The sequence below is a fragment of the Cyprinus carpio genome, chromosome A7 (genome assembly GCF_018340385.1).
Source record: "Cyprinus carpio isolate SPL01 chromosome A7, ASM1834038v1, whole genome shotgun sequence".
Taxonomy (NCBI): Eukaryota; Metazoa; Chordata; class Actinopteri; order Cypriniformes; family Cyprinidae; genus Cyprinus; species Cyprinus carpio.
In genome coordinates, this window is record NC_056578.1 from 31,094,161 (window position 1) to 31,118,014 (window position 23,854).

Consider the following 23,854-nt stretch of genomic DNA (forward strand, 5'->3'; position numbering starts at 1 on the left):
GTTTAGACTCTATAGCGTTTATTTAATTACATTTATTGAAATATTTATGGTAGTTGAAACAAAATCTAGTCATGCATATTAATGTAGGGCAATGAAACATTTGCCCTCAACAACATGGAATTATGTTTAGATTATACAGTTTATACTGAATGAATAATGAATTAGTATGTAGTTTAGGCAATTCTTCACATGCATTTCTGCATCCGAAAATTGCTTCTAAATAAATAAAAGCTACTATGAAGAACAGAAGTAACCCATACACAAGTGATGTTAGTGTAAAGAAAACAATATCTTTTAGCAATCAAAAGACAATGAATATTGGTTAATTGTAATTTGCATAAAATGTGTATGACATTATTGCACATGCAAAGATGTGTAAAGTGCCCCCGTGCTCAAAACAAACAGACGATACAGACAAAACAACACAATTCATTTGGTGTATGACTTCAAAATTACCTGCATTTCTCTTTTCAAATCAATAACATTTTGGTGATCTCAGGGAGTGTAATGAGATCTGAGTTTAAGTTATACAAAACAGCCATTATGCAAATATAAAAAAGGCAAATATGCATCTCCATCAGTGCTGCTTCTGTTATCCATAGCAATTACCCTTATGTTCATACATTGATAAGTGTTCTCATCCAAATTCACTGGCACTAACTAAGCCAAAGAGCTAACCAGAGTTTCCTAACTGAAGTAGATCTGCATTCCAAAATAAGAATACTGTTTGTATACAGTATCTATACAAGTATGTTTAAGATCATAAAAAAAACAAATGACAGCATATAATTTATAAATGATTATGTTCCATTCCCATTGTGTCACTATTGCAGTTCAAAAAATTCCCTGGAAATCTTAATCAACCCAACCTGAAGCAGGGCGTCTGCAATTAACTGGACTCCTGCAATTGAATGCATTTCTCTGTGGAAAAGGAAAAAGCAGGGTGGGACTTCTGTTTATCCATTTGGGAGTCAATGGTAACCAAAACTGCGGGATTACCAACATTCTTCAATAATTTTCATGTTCCAAAGAAGAGAGAAAGTCATACAAACATACTAATATTATACAAATGTCATTGGAATGACATGAGGGTGAATAAATTAGAAAAAAAACAAACAGATTTTTCATTTCTGGGTGAACTATCCCTTTAAAGTCAAAATGAAATCAAAATGGACTGCAACATTCCGCCACCAACACAGACAAATACACTGCTGGTTTCTCAGACGGAGGTGGCGAAGAGGAAGATCTGCAGCAAGGGCATCACCTTCAGGGTTGAGAGGTCAGCAAGAACAGCCTGCAAGAAGCAAAAACAAAAACTCTTTCTGACCATGTATTATACAAGCATGGTTGTGGATTTAAGCTAGTGTTGCCCATTATGGTAAATATTCACAATAGAGGCATTCATTCAAATTGCCTGGCAATAAAAACACCAGACACTTAAGGTGCGGTCACGTTTGGTGAAAGTTCAGCATGCAGATTTCTGTTATGCGCAAGTCAGTCATGCGAATTTGCCGCACTCATCAACAGAAAACTGCTTGGTTTGAAACTGACAATGTTGCTGACAATGGATAATGACCTTTTTTTGTTTTTTGTGACTACACCTTTAGCCAAACAACAAAGATGCATAACTGTCAATCCAGTTTCACCAAATGGAGTCTGCTGGCCCACAATGATGTGATTCAAAAGATTGGAAGGTGCTTAGAGTGCATCCGCCTCACAGGAGCCGTTTGGGCAGACGCCTTCAGAAGGAATCAAGTGTTCTCAAGCTTCGGTCCTTATGGAATTGGAAGCAAATAAATTTAGAGGCCCCTATCAGGTTAGCACATCTCCTTCTAATGTTTCAGGACCAGGCCTGGGTGCTAAAAATACAACGTGTTATGATACTTTGTCCTGTAGGGACCAGGTGGTACATAAGCAAGCAGATACTGTCCAGCAGCATCTTCACAGCGTCTTGGGGGTTACAGCTAGAATTAATGAAAGCAGGTCAGATGCACTTCAAGTTGCATGCAACAGCATCCGACAGTGCAGACCTCTTAACAAGCACAGGATGCTTTCATAAAAGTTAAACGTAGAAATTAATTCCCAATTAAAACATGTCAGGCTTTTGCATATTAAAAAAAAATATAATCTTGTAATCTTGGTAACTGTGTACAGGTTTTTTCAATGAAAGTGAAGGGGAATCTTCACCCTCAAACAAAATTGCTATAAGGTTTGCAGTTTATCGCGTTATGTTGTATTGGCAACAAAGATGTTGGATGTAACTTCACAGAAAAATTAGTAAGCAATTCCTAACAAAAATCATGTTAACACTCATATTGTTTATATGGAAAGTATTTTAACGTTTACAGATTGTCCCTATTTACTTCCATTGTAAGTGTCTCACTGTAACCCAGATTTTTGTGTTTATATATATATATATATATATATATATATAAAATAAAGAAGAAAATATGAAGGATAATCAAATTATTTTGTGGTAATCAACATCATGCCACAACTGAGCTTAACTTGTACTAATAATCTTTTAACTAATGAGTTATAAACGGTTACACATACATAAGCACAGAAGGACACACACACACACACACACACACACACACACATATATATATATACAGTGTCGACAGTTAACTGTCATGCTAAAATTCCCATCACAATTGACATCACATCGTCTAAACATTGTAGAGCTGGGGTGTGGGGGACGTGGTCCACTTTTAAAAGTGGTTATCCCAGCAATTTTGAAGCATGTGCTTTGGGTGGACTGGGTTACTTGTGTTGGCTGTAAGTGAAGACACTATTTTGGTACTTCTTATACACACACACACAAGTAACAACCTCAGCTGATGCCAGTGATGTCACTTCCATAAGGTTTTCAGCTCGGAAGGCAAAGACCGCAGCCGCCAGGACTGAAAAAGAAGAACAGACAAATAGTCATCATCCAGGAAACTGGGTGTATGCCATATGACTGACTGACCCTTCTTATTTAAGAGCGCCCTAACATAAAGGTCACATTTTCAAACTGAAGGTAAATTAAAAACAGTTTAACACCTCCTAAACACAGTGATTAACTATCAAACTCTGGCTGTACTCAACAAGTGATTTGAAACAGTGAAGTGACAGTAAATTATATGTTACATGTTCACAATAGTTGGCAAAAGGTTTGACATTAGGCAATATTGATCTACCTGCTACTATCTCTAAGGAATCACATCCTAGGATACGGTCCCATAACAATAGGAGCTGGTCAGTGGACAGGTATCCTGAGAAGGCTCGGACTATCCACTTAAAGGCAATACGCAACCTAAAGACGACACACACACACACACACACACACACACACACACACACACACACACACACACACACACACACACACACACACACATATACTCAGAAACACTCCCCAAAACATACACACAGTATAGACTTAAACCCTTATTCAAAAATGTATTTTATTTGCTTTCACGAATGTTGAGGTGTGAGACTTGTGTGCGCATAATTCAGCCACTAGATGGCGCTGCACTGTTACAATGTGACACTGTTTCACTGAAGTGACATGATCATTTCATCTGGTAACTAAAGTAACATAAAAATAGTAAACTGCATTTAAAAAATTGCAGTTTCTAAGTTGTTCCAGGTGTTTCATCAGGAAAATAAAGTAACAATAGCTTGTTTTTTTCTGGGTTTTAGCCCATTGCTAAGAAGTTGCTAAGGTATTACAGATGCTTTTTAGCCCATTGCTGTGTGGTTGCTAGGTGGTTTAAATCATGTTCCTATGCAGTTGCTAGGGTGTTCTGGGTGGTTCTTAGCCTCTTGTGGTGCTTCTGGTAATCCCTTTCTTTCATTTTAAATCGATTTTATCATGCAGTAGGCTAAAATCATCAACTTTGGAAAGTTTTGCACAGAACTTTAGTAAAGATGGGGGTTTATAACAATTTCCTTGCCCTAAATTATAAACAATATTGTATTATCAATCTAAAGATAGTATATTTGTTAATGATGTGGGCTCAGAACCCAATTAGATTAATCAATTGTCAAAAATAATTGCATAGATACTTTTACCACTATGTCTAGAAGCAACATTACTATTTAAAAAATGACAAATAACCAATAAACAAGAATAAAGACAAATGTTCATATTTTTCATGTATCATACAAGATACACTGTTAAAAAAAAAGAGAGTAATCTGCATTGTGAACTCACGGCTGGGCTCCAATCTCTCGTAGATGGTAGAAAAGCTGGGGAAGATGAGTCTGCAGTAATCTCTCAAACTGCAAGCACAAAGACACTATACCCTAAGAAACACACACACACACACACACACAGGTTTGATGAGCTCAGAAACATCCATCATCCTAAGCAAACTGACACAGAGGCAATCTATCATGTTACACACAGATGCTTACAGATGGATGCGAGGAGACAGAGTGTAATCTGAAGAGGTAGCGAATATACATCTCTCTAAACACTCTGTACAGCGTCGACGGCTCGTTATATAAGAAACACAGCGGGGCCACTGCAACACAGGACACAGAAAGATGCTTGTTTACTAAATAGATTTGACTTTTTTAAACTGTATGCAGTATTCTGCATACTCACCATACATTGAGAAGCCATGAAATGGGATGACACCTATAGGACAGAGAGGTCATATTCTGTTACAATGATTACTGGTATTACAAAAGAGTTTTGTGAAACTGCAAATAAATGCACTACCACTGGTTTCAGACAAATTTCAGAGAATTCAACGAGGGAAGACTAATAAGGTGCACTCTGGGACATGCTGTCATGCAAATACTGTATTATAAAAGCTGCTTTCTCACCATTGGGAGGGTAAACCATAGCACACTGCTCTGAGCCAGAACTGTCTGAGAAATAGAAATTTCACAGACTGAAAAGAAGCTACGGAAGATATTATATCAACAAAGATAAACATTTAAAGACATTACTTTGGATGCAAGATTTAGGTGGTGTAGCGCTGTTGTAGCTAAAATGCTCTAGGACTGCAGTGTCTCGAGAAAAACACAGCAAGACCTGTGGAGAAAAACAATGGACAAATAGAGTGATGCAGGGATGATGTATTTCTGTAGGCCAAAAACCGTAAATGAGTTAGCATTTTAGCCATTCCGGTTCAGTTGTCCTGAATTCAATGGGTTTTTTGAATTGCTATGGTTATCACAAGCTCAAGATATTTTCATGTTTTATTCTATGACATAAAATACATCAATAAAAGCTTTTAATAGTCTTGCTAACAAGTGGCTAAATGGGACTAAAGAGGTTGTCAGGGACATTAAATGTCATCACACCAAACAAGTAACATCATCTACTCACTAGTCTGCTTTTCCAGCCTAGTAGTGTTTATCACACTCGTGCAAACTATAGTTGACTAGCACTGTTTTTGGCCTTGTATAGTTATAAAAGGTTTAGAAGTGCATTTAAAACAAATTAAGAAAATGCAGCTACTGAGAAGCCTGCATCACAAAAAAAGCAGATATAACTGATTAAAAAAAAAAAAAAGGATTGCTGTTTTTAAAATTAATTACATTTCAATTTCAGTTAAATAATAAAAAAAAGAAGAAAAAAAAACATCTTATTGACCTCAGCAGATTAAAGCTCTAAAGCTTCAAATGTAACTGGACCAGGAAATGAGCAATTTACCAGAGATACAAAGTGTCTGTTTGTGTTGGCAATCATAGAGTGCTGCAGTGATGACGTATTTTTGTAGGCCAACCCGGAAGTTAGTAGTTAGTACGTCAACAAAACCCAATTGGATTTTTCCATAAATGGCTATAAACGACTAGACCATGGTCGCTTGGTTTCAGCATCATTACCATTAAGCATACGACAACTTCTTATGATTTTGTGGTAAAACTGAATATCAAGCAATGGAAATTTATTAAAGCTCCTATAATAAAAATGACTCATGAATTCCCCATGAATAGAGAAGTCTATTAAGAGAGGTCTATCTGTGAGACTATACAACAGTCCTATCTTTATCGATCTTGGTTCAGGTACATGAAGTCAAAGAGCATGGGTTTGAATGGGTAACATTCTCACAATAATTTAGTCTACTGTCACATATGTGTACAAAGACCTCTATTAACGTCAAGTCCAAAATAAACTTGGGAAATTATTCTCCTTCTTTGATTTTCAAAGCTTTTTTATGACTTTAATGTGTGTTACACAGAGAGCAACATGCATTCACTCACTTGATATAAATAGTCCTCAAACACAAAGTAGTAATCGTCATTACTTGCAGTGAGCTTCACATCCTGAGAAAGAAAAGGCATCAGGCATTTTAATCGGACACAGGTGCACTGGGGTGCAAAAATGGGACACTTTTCAAATATATATAATAGCATTGCAAACAAAAACAATTCAGTCCTCTTCCCATCACATCTTTATCATATAAGCTAAGCGAAAAAGAAAAAGCGTCATATAAGAAAATATGTGTAACTTTAACCCAATTGTCTCAAAACCTATTAAGGAAATTTCAATAGAACAAATGGTGTATACAAAACAATTTCCATCAAATAAACTGCACTGTAAATGTACCTTATATATTAGGTTGTCCACCAGCAGGTCATGGTTTATAACTCTAGCCTTCAGCTGTTCATAATGTGTTATGTCCTGTTTAATGACATAAAAACAAAAGAATTGACACTGAGTGAATTTATCTCAGTCAGCTGAATTGAATTAACCAGTACATAATGGAGAAAGAAGCACCTCTATGTAGATCAAACTATCCCCAGTCATTACAGCTAAGTTAATTATACTAACCAATTAACTAATTAAATTGCTATTGTAAGAAGCATATTAATAAGAGTCAAAAATTAAATGTCACAAAAGGCTGTGTTGGAACAAATCACTGCATATAATTAGAACCAGATTGAAATCAATATGATTAGATGTTATGCTCTGTTTTTTTATTATTATTCTTTTTTATATATAATAGTACAATATAACAAAATGGCCTTTTCATTAATAACCTCACTGTCAGAGAGATTAAATTTTTAAATTAAATTAAATTAAATTAAATTTATGCATTTAGCAGACACTTTTATCCAAAGCGACTTACAGTGCATTCAGGCTATCAATTTTTACCTATCATGTGTTCCCGGGGAATCGAACCCCCAACCTTGCACTTCGTAACGCAATGCTCTACCACTTGAGCTATAGGAGCACATGAGATAAATGAATGTGACATTAAAAAAAACAAATATAGTTACATTAGTTTGCCATTATGAGTTGAATTATTCAAAATAATACTGTTCATAAAGAGACACTGTAGTCAGAAACTTTCCATTTTTCTGCATTTAAGTAATCCCAGGAAGCTCTTACTTGGAAATCAAACTTGCAAACTAACTTTATCATATTTAACTTTGAATATCCCCTCATGTTAAACATATAAAGACGCCCATTAGACAGGCTCCAATCATGAGTCTTTCTAAAAGAGGTTACCCGGAGGGACAGGAGAATTTTTCCCATTTTTCTGGGAGGATAGGCATGTGAGCTGGACACTGTCATCCAGACAGCTGCTTTATCAGCAGTTACATAATTGTTCCACTTGATACATTTAAACCTCTTCCCCTCTGTCATTCCACTGGCTCCACATCTGCAGCACTAGCTCAAAAAGTAAGGGATTACTCTACTTGTTTAAAATGTGTCGCCCCACACCGGGTGTTTGTCTTCTTATTAACACATAGAGAAAGTGCATTATCCAGATGCTGTTTCACTACTTTAATGAAGGCCCAAGGACCCATCAGCCAGCTGGGAGACATTGCTTCACATCTGAAAATGGTAGCTTTTAGATGGCCAGGAAGAAAAAAATAAATAAAATCACAGTGGGCAGCTGCTCTGTCATTTCTGCCCCAAAAGCAGCTCAAAGCTAATTGTATTATGAAGGTGTATTTAAGAGTGTTTTTACACTTGATTGGACTGCTTGGTCTGGATCAGGGTATAATTTCAGATGTCTTTTCATATTTTGAAAAGCATTCTGCTATAAAAATTATGCATTATAAATGATTGTACATCATTAATATCGGCTGCCAAACCACCTTATATAGCAAATCGCATCAGCGAGAATCGCTTTCACACCAACCGAACATGATCTGAGCCTGTACCAAAATCTCTACTGTAAAAAATGTTTGCATCTTATATATATATTAGGGCTGTCAAATGATTAATCACGATTAATCACATCCAAAATAAAAGTTTTGTTTACATAATATATGTGTGTATACTGTGTATATTTATTATGTATATATATACACCACACATGCATGTATATATATTTAAGAAGAATATGTTATGTTTATATATTAAATATATTTATATATAAATATAAAATATAAGAATAATAAATATATAAATGTATATACATGTAAATATTTTTTCTAAATATATAATTTATATGTGTTGTGTATTTATATATACATAATAAATATACCCTGTACACATACATATATTATGTAAACAAAACTTTTATTTTGGATGTGATTAATCGTGATTATTATTTGACAGCCCTAATATATATATATATATATATATATATATATATATATATATATATATATATATATATATATATTATATATATATATACACGTATACATATACACACACACCACACACACACACACACACACAATATATATATATATATATCTATATATATTATATTATTAACCTTCACAAAAAAAGTGTTTTGCTTTTATTACTAATAAACTGTCATTTTCACAGCATATGGAACATTTCAGCCATGAATGTGTCTGATAAGTACAAATAAATACCCATAAAATGTCAGTTCTGGCACATTCACAACTGTAATAAATGTCAATTAAGATATACAAATAGCTTCAGTTGTTTAAATCTACATAAATATTTATGGTAGTTTTATATATGTTTAAAGATCTGTGCATGACTGTGTGTGTATAAAAGCGAGAAAAAAAGGACATATACACTACTGTTCAAAAGGATGGGGTGGGTAACATTTTTAAATGTTTTTGAAAGAAGTCCTCTGGATCATTACCTCAGGATCATTAGTCGTATTCAGGATGAGAGACCATAGCTGGGCTCTGAGACCGGTGGGGCAGCCCTGTCTGCTGTACTGCTGCGCCGCTGCACTGTCTTGCTCACTCACCACTACAGAAATGCAGATAAACATGAGTGGGACCCTCACACGTTTGAGTAAACACTTTTGAGAGGCTCTTAGCTATTTAAAGACAAACTTTCTGGATGTGTCTAAAACCTAAAGCAGTTGCCTTGATGTCAATTCTGTCCCTGACTAAACAGGCAGTGTTTTGTATATGAAGGCGCATTCAAAGGAAACCCGTAATATAATGTCTAATGATCTGAAACACTTCAGAGAAAACCAAGCAAATATTTAGTAACTTACACTACTGTTCATGTTTAGGACTTTTAATGTTTTTGAAAGAGATCTCTTGTGCTCACCAAGGCTGCATTTATTTCTTAAAAAAAATACATTAAAATATTAACATTGTGAAATATTATTACAATTTAAAATAACTTTTCTATGTTTCTCACAATCCTTTGGAAATCATTCTACTATGCTGATTTAGTGCTTAGGTTACAATTCTTATTATTATCAATATTGAAAACAGTTGTGTTGCTTAATATTTTAATGTTTAATATTATTATTATTTTCAGGATTTCTTTATCAATAGAAAGTAATATTACAAATGTCTTTACTGTCACTTTCAATAAAGTTTATGCATCCTTCATTGATGATTCAAAGTATTAATTTCTTTCAGAAAAAAATAATGTTATTGTAAGCGCATTTTCCTCATTATAAAAACAAGCCAAAAAGAGTTTATTTTTACCTTTTTTTCCAATGTGAATGTGCTCACTCTCAAACAAATCTGTGTTGAAACAGCAGAGAGATAGAAAAGAAGTGAGAGTGCAAACAGAGCATACAACACCAATATTTAAAAATGAGCAGTGATCCTCTTTGGTAGCATTCAATAGAATACATAAACATACTACATTATACATAGAGTTTCAAGGGTCAAAACATCACAAGCAAGCGGCATACAGTAGGTGAAGCTTCTGTTGGCTTGTGACGTGTCATTTGTTACTTATCAAAACCAGGAGGAACACCCTACAAATATTTCAATTAGTGTGGAAGGTATCTGGGATCTGGCAGTAGTGGAGCTCAACCCATGTAATTCTATTACTCCATGGTCATGTTATGGACGAAATGTGTAAATATTTACCTGGAGGAACATGCGTGTGATCATCTATACCAAGCTGTCCATAAGTAAGACCTAGTTCTGGATACATTTCCCTCTGTAACAAATACAAATAATTGGTCACAAGTATCAAAATACCTGATCCCTACCAATAGATGTGCATGGGTTAAAAGGAATTTTGAAAATAAATTTTATTTTACATCAATCATCTGCGGTTTTAAAAAGTGGATGGGAATGTGAGGTTTGATAAATTACACAATGTAACAAAAATTTGTTTCACTTAAATTCTTATGGTTCTGCAATTCTGTGGTGCCAATTATTATTGTACTAGGATGGAAACATTCTGTAGTTTCTGTAACACTGTAATATTCTAGTGCTTTCTGGAACATTCCATTGTGGGACAAGTCATAAAAGACAAAAATCACCCAACATACACTTGTGCTAAACAATGTTAAACTGTTGTTAGTATAAAATTTATTATCAATTTTCATTACAATAGCAAACTAAACAAAAAAAAAAAAGTAATTTTCATATTCAAAAACACTTGTTTTAGTTTTTATTATCAATGTTAATGCTACACAAAAAGTCATATGATTTTCATATTCAAACTTCATATAAAACATTGAAAATAAAAGGGAAACAAATGGTTTAAATGAGCAGGGAGAACCAAGATAGTTTCCACAATCACTTAGTCTATGTTTACACGACAACGATGTAGTTTTCCTCTTGCGTTTTTAAAAAGTTTTCAAATCGATTTGCGTTTACACATATCTGCAAAAACGGCCAAAATCACTATTAAGTATGCCAGGCCAGTAGTTGGCGCTGTCACCTTGTTAGTAAACAGTACCTGTAGGGAAATGATGATTATATGTTGTATATGATGCGTCTCCACTGTTGGTTGTAATATTGGTGAAGTAAATCCACACTTTGCTGAAGAAGCGTTAGCAAACTCTTGAGCAGCAACAATGGTACCATATACTCCGCCATTGTTGTGTATGTTTGTTCGCGCTTGCCTTTAAAATTGACACGTACTGCGCATGTCTAAATACCTAACACGTACTACACACACGCATGACGTCACCGTTTTTAAAGATTCCCGTACTGGGTGTTTGTAAAGAAATGATAAAGGTGCCGTTTTCAAAAACTTGCACTTTGAAACCCGTTTTCAAAAATATGCATTTTCAGTCCCCAAAATGCTGTTGTCGTGTAAACGAACAGTCAAAACGCATAAAACGTTTCCCGTTTTTTGGCTGAAAAAGTTGTCGTGTAAACGGCCCCTCAGATTATTCTCTAACTCCTAATTACTGTAATTTGTTTAGAGAAATTTTTTTTTGTTTTTTTTTTACATGAAAATAAAATGAAGTGAAATATAAAGAGGGAGCTTCACCATTTGAGGAATGTCACGGACGTTGAGGGAAACCTGGATTAATCCCCAGTGGCTTCTGACTGTGAGATCTTCACTGCGCTCATTATTTGGGTTTCTTAAACCAACCAACACCTACACAAAAATTTATTTTATATTTCATCTTACCTAAATATGAATATACATGTATGGTAAAATGTAATAGACATGATAAATGCTACAACCTTTGATAACATTTTCTACAAACCCCTCTTATCCCAGCTGAATATGCCAACTATATAGACAACTATTCATAAGTGTAAACACAATTGGCTCTGTGGTGCTATCAAAACAACCTCTCAGTCAATTCTCACTCAGAGTAATTTAGCTGAACATTTCCTGAGGGAATCCAATCAGCTGCTTCGTATCTGCTTAATAGGCCTATCTTTCACATTTGGACCGGATGTTTTCAATAAACTGATTTGATTATGTAAGCTAGACCCACCTCAAGGAAATCTTTGGGTGCATAGACAGGCCTGAATTTGCTTAGGTCTGCAATAAAAAAAAAAAAACACAGATCTGAGTGCTTCCAAACTTGCATATTATAATAGCCTACCAATTAGTGTAATTGAAAACAAGAGAGCAATAGAACATGGTTGAGTCTTTGCATTAGCACAGTGGAGGAAAGTGGAAAAGATGCAAACATGATGATGAAATTCTCTCAATCTTAACCCTTCAATCATGCCAAAGACATTCTGTTGACGTGGTATTTATAATACAGCAGAGATAATTGCTCTAGAATTGATGGTAGCCTTAACTTACAACCCCAGTATTTTTACTGCTCTCTGTTATCTGCGGTATGATCTCATTTCACAGCCACAGTGATTAATATTGATAAGTAACAACTGAAAAATGTTGTCAGTTTTTAAAACTGGCAAATGATCAGGAAAAAAAAATGTACACAAAAATATAAATACACAAAAAAATTATATTATATTATATTATCTTTTTGAGTATGATGCTACAAGTTTGGCATGCCTATTTTGGGGCAGTTTCTCCCATTCTCCTTTGCAGGACCTCTCAAGTTCCATCAGGTGGGATGGGGAGTGTCAGCGCACAGCCATTTTCAGATCTCTCCAGAGATGTTCAATCAGGTTCAAGTCTGGGCTCTGGCTGGGCCAATCAAGGACATTCACAGTTGTCCCGTAGCCACTCCTTTGATATCTTGGCTGTGTGCTTAGGGTCTTTGTCCTGTTGGAAGACAAACCTTCAGCCCAGTCTGAGGTCCAGAACGCTCTGGAGCAGGTTTTCATCAAGGATGTCTCTGTACATTGCTGCATTCATCTTTCCCATTTCCCATATTACCCCACAGCATGATGCTGCCACCGCCATGCTTCAATGTAGGGATGGTATTGGCAAGGTGATGAGCGGTGCCTGGTTTCCTCCAGACTTGACGCTTGCCAATCAGGCCAAAGAGAGTCGTGCCTTTCATTGAGGAGTGGCTTCCATCTGGCCACTCTACCATATAGGCCTGATTGGTTTTTGACCGTGCTAAAGGTTAATTTGCAAGAATGTGAATTGTGCAGTATGTGGATATGTGCTGTGCATAAGATATGCTTGGATCTACGTCAATATGCATGTTTTTGCACGTGTTAAATACGTGCTCACTCCCGTTATCAGCAACAACGGTTTATAGGAAAGCCATAACATTAAGTCAAAAACCACTGTTTCCAGTGAGCATTAACTTTAACACATGGATTTCACTTCAGAGACAGCTCTTCATTGAACACGTTTTCAGCTCAGTAGGCTATGGATTTAAGTGGATATCGGACTCCATTTGCTATTTCTGTTGGAGTTGCATTGGATTTCGTTTGCTGTTTCTGTTGGATTCACGTTGGATTTGGATTCGGCAATGGATTAAAAGGTACATTGTTGCGACAATAACAGAATAAAGTGGCCATTTACTATGTGTGCACACAAAACTAGCGTACATCCAATGCATTGGTTGCCAAAGGTTGAATATTTCTTTGAACTGTATGGTTGTTGTGATATTGTCGTAATATGGATGAGAAGTATGTGAATGCAGAGGAATCCACTGTGACAAAACAGCAGCTTTGTAATGCTAACGAATCTGAAAGGCAAAGAAGGCCAGTTAAACTTACAGCAAAGGCCTTGGTGGAAAAGCTTGATTCATTGCAAGCACTGAGAAAGGCAAAACTGAACAAAGCAAATAAAATGATAGAAACTATTAAAAGGTTGATGCAAGATAACAAAGAATATGAGTCTGAGGTACGAAGTGTATTTGAAAATTTCAATGAGTTATGTTTAGAGGCTCAGGAAGCACATGAATCCTTGTTGACTTTGTTACCTGATAATGAAATTAAGAAACATGATGTATGGTTCAAGGCAAAAATGATTCCAAAAAATGAGTTTATTGAACATGTAAATGTATGGTTGTCCACATCTGTAACATGTCAGGGAACTTCTGAAGGGGTTACTGATGTAAATGTTAATGATGAGGTTATCCCAGAGGACAGTGTTTCAAATGTTTCAAAGGGTACCACTGCCTATAGTAAACACAGTTCCAAAAGCAGCGGTTCTTCCACTGTATCAGCTCATGTACAGGCCGAGGCAGAAAGAGCTGCACTTAAGGTGCATGCCGCTGCATTGAAAACTAAACATGCAATTGAAACACAGCAGGAGGAACTGAGGAAACAAAAGGAGCAACTTGAATTAGATGCTGAAAATGCCGCATCTACTGCAAAAATTGCTGTTTTAAATACTTTTGACAGTCATAGCAAATGTTCACATACTGGTAGTTCTTGTTCTAAAGGAAAAGAAGTAACAAAGGGTCAAACATCAAGGGATGTGACAGGAAATTGAATTTTTGATTCTACAAGACCAAAGATGTTAAATCCACAAGCTACTGCATATGAGCCAGTGAGTCAAATATCAGTGGGTACAGCTAGAGTTATTTACAGGGGTCCATCACAACTAGTTGGTTTTACCTCTAATATTCCATCACAATCAACAAAAATGCAGCACAAAGGAGGACTGAACACTTATGACAGCAGTACTCACCAACATCAGGATTCACGTTACTTTGTACAAAAATCAAGAGGCAATGTGGCAACACAAGCTACAAACCCACTTCAATCTCAAGATGAACCTCTGTTTGAGATTTTGAAAAGGCAGGAGGAGCTCACTGCATATCTGGTACATCAAGCTCAAACTCACACACCTCCAAATAGAGAGATTCCAGTCTTTGATGGTAACCCACTCCATTATGTACCCTTTATTCGAGTGTTTGAGCATGGTGTTGATGAATAAAAGGGACTGCTTGTATTTTCTGGAACAATTTACCATAGGACAACCTAAAGAATTGGTTGGGAGTTGTCAAAATCTCGATCCTGATATAGGTTATTCATTAGCTAAAAATCTTCTGAAGGAGCAAATTTCGTAATGAATTTAAAGTCGCTGCAGTGTATATGGATAAAGCTTTAGGCTGGTCCTTAATAAAGACAGAGGACGCACAAGGGTTATATGCATATTCTTTGTTTCTGCGCTCATGTTGTAATCTTATTGGGGATATCTCTTATATGCAAGAGCTCAGTATGCCAAGTAATATGAGAACTGTTGTAATGAAGTTACCTTTCAAGTTGAGAGAACGTTGGAGAGAAAGAGCCTGTGAGATAATGGATTTGATCAAAGGGAGAGCTAATTTCTTGCATCTTGTGGATTTCAAAACTTGCAACAAAGAACTCGTTCAGCGAGCAAGACCAATGAAAACAAGACTTGCTTATGTCAAGGCAGTCATGTTTTAGAAAGGTGTTATGCTTAAAAGAAGAAGTCACAGCAAGAAAAGATTGACTTTTTGAAAGGAAAAGGAATTTGTTTCAGTTGTTTGAAGTCAGGACATGTAAGCAAAGAATGCGATAATCGCCTTGTCTGTGAAGTCTGCAAGCAAATGCATCCTACAGTTTTGCACATATATCGCAAATTGCCAGTTGTAAATCCACAGGTAAAGACACTGAAAAGAGGAGCAGCATAGTTTCTACCCTAACTTGTGGACATACAGGGGCCGGGAATGAAAAAAGTGTTTGCTTTCAATCGTCCCAGTACAAGTAAAATCAGTCAAAAGTCAGAAAGTGATTCAGACTTACACCGTTTTGGACCCTGGGAGTTCAGCCTCATTTTGTTCAGAGCAACTGATGAATGAGCTCAACGTTAGAGGAAAAAGGATTATCATTTTTCTTGAAAAACTGAAAGTAGCAGTCGCTTGGATACTCAAGGTGAAGAAGCTACTGAATAAGATCTCAAAAGGAAGGAATTGCTGTCACTGGAAAGGAACTGCAATACTACTAAAACAACCATAGATGAACAAATTAAGTTGTTCAAAGCAACTCTTGGTGGACCATCTTTGTCATTGGAAGAAATCTTTGAGGCCGAAATGGCCACTGTTCGTTTCAGTCAGCAACAAGAGTTTCAAGATGAGATTGAACAACAAAAGCACAGTTCACATGGAGTTAAGAAGGAGAGCAGTATATACAGATTGGACCCTGTATTGGATGATGAACTTATAAGAGTAGGAGGAAGACTCAGGAAGGCAGCTATGCCTATAGAATCCAAACATCCCATCATTTTGTCCAAGAATCACCATATTTCGAGTCTCCTGCTTCGTCACATTCATGAACAATTGGGTCATTGTGGCAGGAATTATATGTTGTCCAAACTGAGACAAACATATTGGATTACAAATGCCAATGCCGCTGCAAGAAAGGTAATTTCTAAATGTATTGTATGTAGACGTTACGTCTACAAGAGGACGCATTACTGTAAAATGTTACGGAGTGAATTTTACTTGTATGGCAAGTAGAGAGGTGCATTTGAAAGTAGCCAATTCCTTGGACACAGATGGATGTATAAATGCTCTATGAAGATTCATTTCTCAAAGAGGTCAAGTAGTACACATCAGGTCAGATAATGGGAAAAACTTCATTAGTGCCAATAGAGAGTTGAAAGAGGCCATTACTGCATGGAATGACAAGCAAATTGAAAGGGAATTACTTCAAGTAGGGGTTCAGTGGAGCAATCCCCTGGCTGGCTCTCATTGTGGAGGTGCATGGGAGCATGGGGATTATTCGTATGTTGAGAAACATTCTTTGCTCTGTACTTCACCAACAAACACTGGATGACTAATCCTTTCATACCATTCTGTGTGAAGTAGAATCAATTCTAAATGATCATCCAATTATTAAGGTATCCAGTGATCCCAACGATCTTGAAGCTCTTACTCCAAATCATCTGCTTCTCATGAAAGGCAAGCCTGCTCTTCCACAAGGTCTTTTGGAAAAGACAGATCTCTATGTGAAAAGGGGGATGGAAAAAAGTTCAGTATCTAGCTTATCTTTTCTGGATAAGATGGATACGGGAGTATCTTCCTCAGCTTCAAAAATGTCAAAAATGGACAAAAGAACTACAAAGATTTAGTGCTGGGGATATTGTACTTTTACTGGATCCTACTGCACCTCGTGGCTCGTGGCCACTTGGCCAAGTATTGGAAACTTTTTCTGATGATAAGGGCCTGGTAGACACAGGCCATTTTGATGCAAAGTGATGATGGCTGTACGTGTTTCTTTGGTGGTAACCATTCCTAACAAGAACACAATGACTGAAAGCGCTTCTTCCTCCTTTTATAGCAATCAGTCTGCTCTTACAATCCATATTTAGTACAATAGTGATTTCACCAGACTAGTACTCATTCACACTTTCACATGTGCTGCTGATATGATCAGTCAATTAATGTAAGCTGGTCATTTTGTGTCAGGATCAAAAAAAGTGAAATTTGTTTTTTTGTAAAAAATTAATTTTTTTGGCCAATGAAGCTTTTAGCAATTATTTCAAATGCATCTGGTCACTCTACACAATAATCTAGAAACAATGTGAATTAACACCACAACAGCTTAAGCTGCAAACTTTGCAAAACACAAAATTTATCTCACTGCCAAAACTTTTGGCCACGACTGTACACTTTCATTTTAATGGAAAAAGAGTATAAATATCTACTTTTGTGATCCAAATGTGGGAGGGACATGTTAACTAACAAAATGTGAATGGGTCATATAAATTATGACCTAATGATCATTTTGGGAGAAAGTAATCCTCTTTCATGGAAAAAAATGTAAGTCTGGAATTTGAACTGAATGTTTTCAAAGTCATGCTGAAATTGTAAAAAAGACAGAACAAGAACAAGAGAAACAAAGAAGTGCAAGCAGAAAGAAGAATGCAAGAAAGAAACGAAGCATTAGCTTTAGTAATTGGGATGTGGTCCAGGCATCTGGACATGCTCTGGTTTCACAAGAAGGCCTGTTTATGCCCGTGTCATGCAGAAAGCGGTGAATGTTATCATATACACTGCAAACTGATAGCATTGTTATGGAGCTGTTATCCTGTTCAGGGCTTCTGTGTGTGAGCCAAACCCCTGGGTGTAAACATTCTGCAATGTATGAACACACACACACATCGAGATGCAACCTTGAACATGTCAGATTGTTAGTGTCTGCATTACCTGGTTCATCAGTTCCCATCTCATTCCATTTATTTGTCAGCTCTTTCTGCTCTGGGACCGGCCGCTGTAAAACAGAAAAAAAAAAAAACAGTTTAATTGCTCAAATGCACATGTAAATGACTTATTGTACATACATTGAAATATACATAATGATACCTTCCGTGCCAGTGGAATTCCCAACTCAGTGCACATACTGTTCAAACTCTTCAGGATCCTCTTCTCCCAGTTCACCTACAACAAACACACACAAGACAAACAATCAGTCATCTATGTACACTGCATGGCTCCAAAATGTATTTGGACACTTACACCACACCTAATGTATGAACATCTTTGCAAAATATATCAAAATATAAAACAAGTGTAATCTATTGTAAAGAAAATAGCACAAACATATTTTTCAAGCAGAACATCTCACCAAAACAAGTTTGTTAGGTTTACGTTACAAATGATGACTTAAGATTTGGGAGTCAGTAAGACTTTTTTAAAAGATGCATTAGATTTCTATTTATAAAAAAAAAAAAAAAAAAAAAAAAAAAAAAAAGTATTAAGCAGCACAACTGAATAATGTAAACTGAATGTAATGTAAATGTAAACTACATTACATTTTAAAATGTATTAATAAAGAAAACTGTCTTTTTTTAATTGTAATAATGTTCACAATGTTATTGTTTTTACTGTATTTTTGATTAAATAAATGCAGCCTTGCTGATCATAGACTTCTTTTAAAATCACTGGAAGATCTTACTGAACCAAACATTTTGAACGGTATTTTATATTTACTGAAGCAGAATGTTAACATCCAGATCATGTTCATAGTTAATGTAGTAAACTGCTTCTGTAATTACTCTGTTAGGACACCTTTGTGAACTTGAGCTACAGTACAGTACATTCACTCAAGTCACCTTGACACCAGTTAATAAAAAGTAATGGCTCAGAAAATGAAGTTCGTTCTGAAAAAATGTAATTTGTCATTTTGCCTGCAGAGTCAAACGTAGCATAACCTTTTGTTACTTATGCAATGATATTCAGAAATTTAAAGTGTGACTTACAGTAAGAGTTCAAAAGTGTCCAAATACTGTTTGATGCCACTGTATGCGAAGTATAAGCAGAGAAAGATACAAACCTGATTCCAAAAAAGTTGGGACACTGTACAAATTGTGAATAAAAACAGAATGCAATGATGTGGCAGTTTCAAATTTCAATATTTTATTCAGAATACAACATAGATGACATATCAAATGTTTAAGCTGAGAAAATTTATCATTTTAAGGGAAAAATAAGTTGATTTTAAATTTCATGGCATCAACACATCTCAAAAAAGTTAGGACAAGCCCATGTTTACCACTGTGTGGCATCTCCTCTTCTTTTTATAATAGTCTGCAAACGTCTGGGGACTGAGGAGACAAGTTGCTCAAGTTTAGGAATAGGAATGTTGTCCCATTCTTGTCTAATACAGGCTTCTAGATGCTCAACTGTCTTAGGTCTTCTTTGTTGCATCTTCCTCTTTATGATGCGCCAAATGTTTTCTTTGGGTGAAAGATCTGGACTGCAGTCTGGCCATTTCAGTACCCGGATCCTTCTTCTACGCACCCATGATGTTGTAATTGATGCAGTATGTGGTCTGGCATTGTCATGTTGGAAAATGCAAGGTCTTCCCTGAAAGAGTCGACATCTGGATGGGAGCATATGTTTTTCTAGAACTTGGATATACCTTTCAGCATTGATGGTGGCTTTCCAGATGTGTAAGCTGCCCATGCCACACGCACTCATGCAACCCCATACCATCAGACATGCAGGCTTCTGAACTGAGCGCTGATAACAACTTGGGTTGTCCTTGTCCTCTTTAGTCCGGATGACACGGCGTCCCAGTTTTCCAAAAAGAACTTCAAAATTTTGATTCGTCTGACCACAGAACAGTTTTCCACTTTGGCACAGTCCATTTTAAATTAGCCTTGGCCCAGAGAAAACGCCTGCGCTTCTGGATCATGTTTAGATATGGCTTCTTTTTTGACCTATAAGAGTTTTAGCTGGCAACAGCGAATGGCACGGTGGATTGTGTTCACCGACAATGTTTTCTGGAAGTATTCCTGAGCCCATGTTGTGATTTCCATTACAGTAGCATTCCTGTATGTGATGCAGTGCCGTCTAAGGGCCCGAAGATCACAGACATCCAGTATGGTTTTCCGGCCTTGACCCTTACGCACAGAGATTGTTCCAGATTCTCTGAATCTTTGGATGATATTATGTACTGTAGATGATGATAACTTCAAACTCTTTGCAATTTTTCTCTGAGAAACTCCTTTCTGATATTACTCCACTATTTTTCGCTGCAGCATTGGGGAATTGGTGATCCTCTGTCCATCTTGACTTCTGAGAGACACTGCCACTCTGAGAGGCTCTTTTTATACCCAATCATGTTGCCAATTGACCTAATAAGTTGCAAATTGGTCCTCCAGCTGTTCTTTATATGTACATTTAACTTTTCCGGCCTCTTATTGCTACCTGTCCCAACTTTTTTGGAATGGGTAGCTCTCATAAAATCCAAAATTAACAAATATTTATCATTAAATTTCAAAATTTCAAACTATCAACATCCTATATTTAATCAAAATTCTACCGTGAATAAAATATAAGTTTTATGAGATTTGTAAATTATTCCATTCCTTTTTTACTCACAATTTATACAGTGTCCCAACTTTTTTGTATAAAGACTAGGGGTTTGTATAAAGACTAAAAAGAGTCAGAATAATAAATATACAGATGTAAGAGAAAGAGTGTGTACCTGGGCTTTGCACATATATTCCAAGGGCTCTTTGGTGTGTTCAGGAGGTGCTCTAGGGTGCCCAGAGGGAGGCAGACTACACCACACATAAACATACAGCACATATGCATGAATCACAAACCATGAATCACATTAATTCAGCATGCAAAAATATGTGTAACATGCAATTTCTGCAAATAAAAAAATAATAATAATATTAGTAGTAGTAGTAATAATAATAATAATAATAATAATAATAATAATAATAATAAAGAACTACTGCTGATGGCTCCAACAAAAGCATACTCCATTGTTTAACAACCACACAGCAGAGAGTAGATCTGTCTTTAAATGTTTTTGTTAATTCTTCTATAAAGAAAATGAATGAGATTTTTACTTCCGGAACCAAACCGTTGCATTCTGTTGTATTCATATATTGGCTCCTCCTATTCTCAAAACTCTGACATCCTACTCTGGCATCAAGGCACCATACTCCATTATCTAATGTTATGAAGCTTCTTCCTTTCGTCCCTTCAGTCTTTCTTCAGTCCCATCAACTTAAAACACTCATTTTTGGATAAACAACTCACAATGCTGTCCATTTTCAATCAAGGGGTCATATATATTTAAAGACATATATATATGTCCAGCGCAAACAATTTTATGGGCTACACTCTGTAAAAGTAATTTGCTGTATAACCACTAAAGCTGGAGAAACAAACACTCTAGACACTTTCAATGTGTGTGTGTGTGTGTGTGTGTGTGTGTGTGTGTTTGTGTGTGTGTGTGTGAATGTGAGAGAGAGATAAAAAAATAAAAAGAGAGAGAGAGAGAGAGAGAGAGAGAGAATATCATCTTGTCTAAATCTCATGTCATAATTTTTATTGCTGATCATCTCAGGTAATACAGGAATAAAATAAAAAATATATTAAAAATAGTAGAAGTAGAAGAAACTAGTCAGTGAAATTAATGAACTTCATTAGGAAAAAAAATACATATATATATATATATATATATATATATATAAAATTTTATTTATATATATATATATATATATATATATATATATATATATATATATATATATATATATATATATATATATAATTTTATATATAAATATAAATAATTTTATGTCCACAATATATTACTTACATGTGTAATTCCCTATAAACTGCATTTTGTAATTTTCTCTCCCAACCTACAAGAATGAAAGTATCAGTGACACTCAGAATAACACACAGGGAACACATTTATCACTTGAGCAATTCATCACTTGATAGATTTATATATGTATATATACAGTATAAAGAAAAATGAAACACTAAAAGAAACGAAACACTATTTTAGTATATTTTTAAATCTAACTTATCCCTGTGATGGCACAGCTAACTTTTCAGCAGCCATTACTCCAGGCTTCAGTCACGTGATCCTTCAAAAATCATTCTAATATGCGCTCTGCTTTTCAATAAACATTTCTTAATATTATCAACAATGCCGATCAGTGATGCTTAATATTTTTATATATTAAAAAACCTGATACTATTATATTAAAATATTAAAAAGTTATATTTAATATAAATAAAAAGAAAAATATTTTCTAACAATATAAATGTCTTTACTGACACTTTTGATCATTTTAATGAATCCCTGCTGAATGAAAGCATTAATTAATTAATTATTTTTTTTAAATAAAGTAGCACTTACTGACCCCAAACTTTTGAACAGTAGTTTACAAAAAATACCAAGAATTCGGTTTTAATTGAAATAAAAGATAATTGTTTAAAATTACATTTAAAAAAAAAAATCTACATCTGACAGCCATGTCATACCTGATGCCTTTAACAATCTTCTCACATCATCTTTCAGCGTTTCCAGTTTAATTTCGGGTTTGTGCAAACATTCCTAGGGGAAAAGACACACTTCTGCAATGAAACAACAGCAAACGCAAGCAGGCAGTATATGCTGCAGTCAGTGACCGTATTTCGCGTTGCACACTCTGCAAGCAGTTAGCTCAGCTGAAGCTACTCACTTTAGCCTGTTTCTCCAGCTGAGAGTGTAAATGAGTCCCCTTGAGCCGCTGCACAATCTGCGTTACAGAGACGGACAGCTCTGCGCTCTCGTCCATCAGCACACTTGTGATGTCGACGGGATTTTCTGTGATCATCTGTGAGCGCTGCAGCACCGCAGGATCAAGCACCGTATCCAGGCGAATGACAACAAACCCTCCAGGAAACACTTTCTTCAACACAAGGTTCCGACATGAATTTATTAACTTTAATAATGAGAGTTCCCGTTATAAAAATCAAAATAATGAATTCCACAAAATTATGCTTTTTATTTATGTTCTTATTATGTATTTATTTTCTTTATTGAACATTTAGGCTATATGTAAAAAATATAAAAATAAATTGAAAATGCATACATCATAGATTTCATTATGTGTAAATTTGTAGTCTCAAACATTAAAATCAAAGATTCAAATGCAAAAGTCAGGGATTTCAAAGAATTACAAGATCATTTTATGTGGTTGATGAGATTTTTTTTTTTTTTTTTTTAATCACATTATAATCATATATTTTTCCACCTGTACTCCCTAATGGTCTGTCGACAATGCAGAAAAGAGAAAAGATCATTCTTAATATGCTCAGGCTGAACCTGAACATGTACTGTACATGAACAAGAAAGCAGTTTCTCTTTTCTCTGTTTCTTTTAGCAGGAATGCTGATAATGTTTATCATGCACAAATATATCTGAGAGCAGCTATCAGGAATTAAGGCTTTTGGCCAGTGCTAGAGATTTTTGAGTTACTATAACAAAACCTGCATGTGGTATTCCACAAAAGACTTACCCTGGCTGACAGTAATCTTAATCAGTTAGTTGTATGTTATAGGCTACTAGCATAGTCACAGTAAAAAGGGTCTTGCATAGCCAAACCATTAAAACACTTGCACATATTTTACTAATA

The 23,854-nt window shown here is 35.6% G+C and overlaps 1 protein-coding gene across 2 annotated transcripts; it reads right to left on the bottom strand.

Moving 5' to 3' along the window:
* Nucleotides 1-23,134, bottom strand: LOC109109856 (TBC1 domain family, member 19). Of its 2 annotated transcripts, XM_042760804.1 has the most exons (21): nt 22,919-23,134; nt 22,719-22,791; nt 22,042-22,087; nt 20,908-20,983; nt 18,279-18,353; nt 18,123-18,186; nt 12,060-12,106; nt 11,600-11,710; nt 10,237-10,309; nt 9,844-9,882; nt 9,033-9,145; nt 6,557-6,631; nt 6,211-6,273; nt 4,951-5,035; nt 4,825-4,869; nt 4,601-4,633; nt 4,408-4,517; nt 4,205-4,296; nt 3,186-3,301; nt 2,836-2,906; nt 3-1,294 (listed from the first exon to the last, which is right to left on the bottom strand). In XM_042760804.1, the coding sequence occupies exons 1-21, from the start codon at nt 23,051-23,053 to the stop codon at nt 1,220-1,222; spliced, it is 1,617 nt and encodes a 538-aa protein (XP_042616738.1). In that variant the 5' UTR covers nt 23,054-23,134; the 3' UTR covers nt 3-1,219. The 2 variants fall into 2 exon arrangements, with proteins under 2 accessions (XP_042616739.1, XP_042616738.1); XM_042760805.1 differs by lacking the exon at nt 11,600-11,710 and having other exon boundaries at nt 1-1,294.
* Nucleotides 23,135-23,854: the final 720 nt, after the last annotated feature.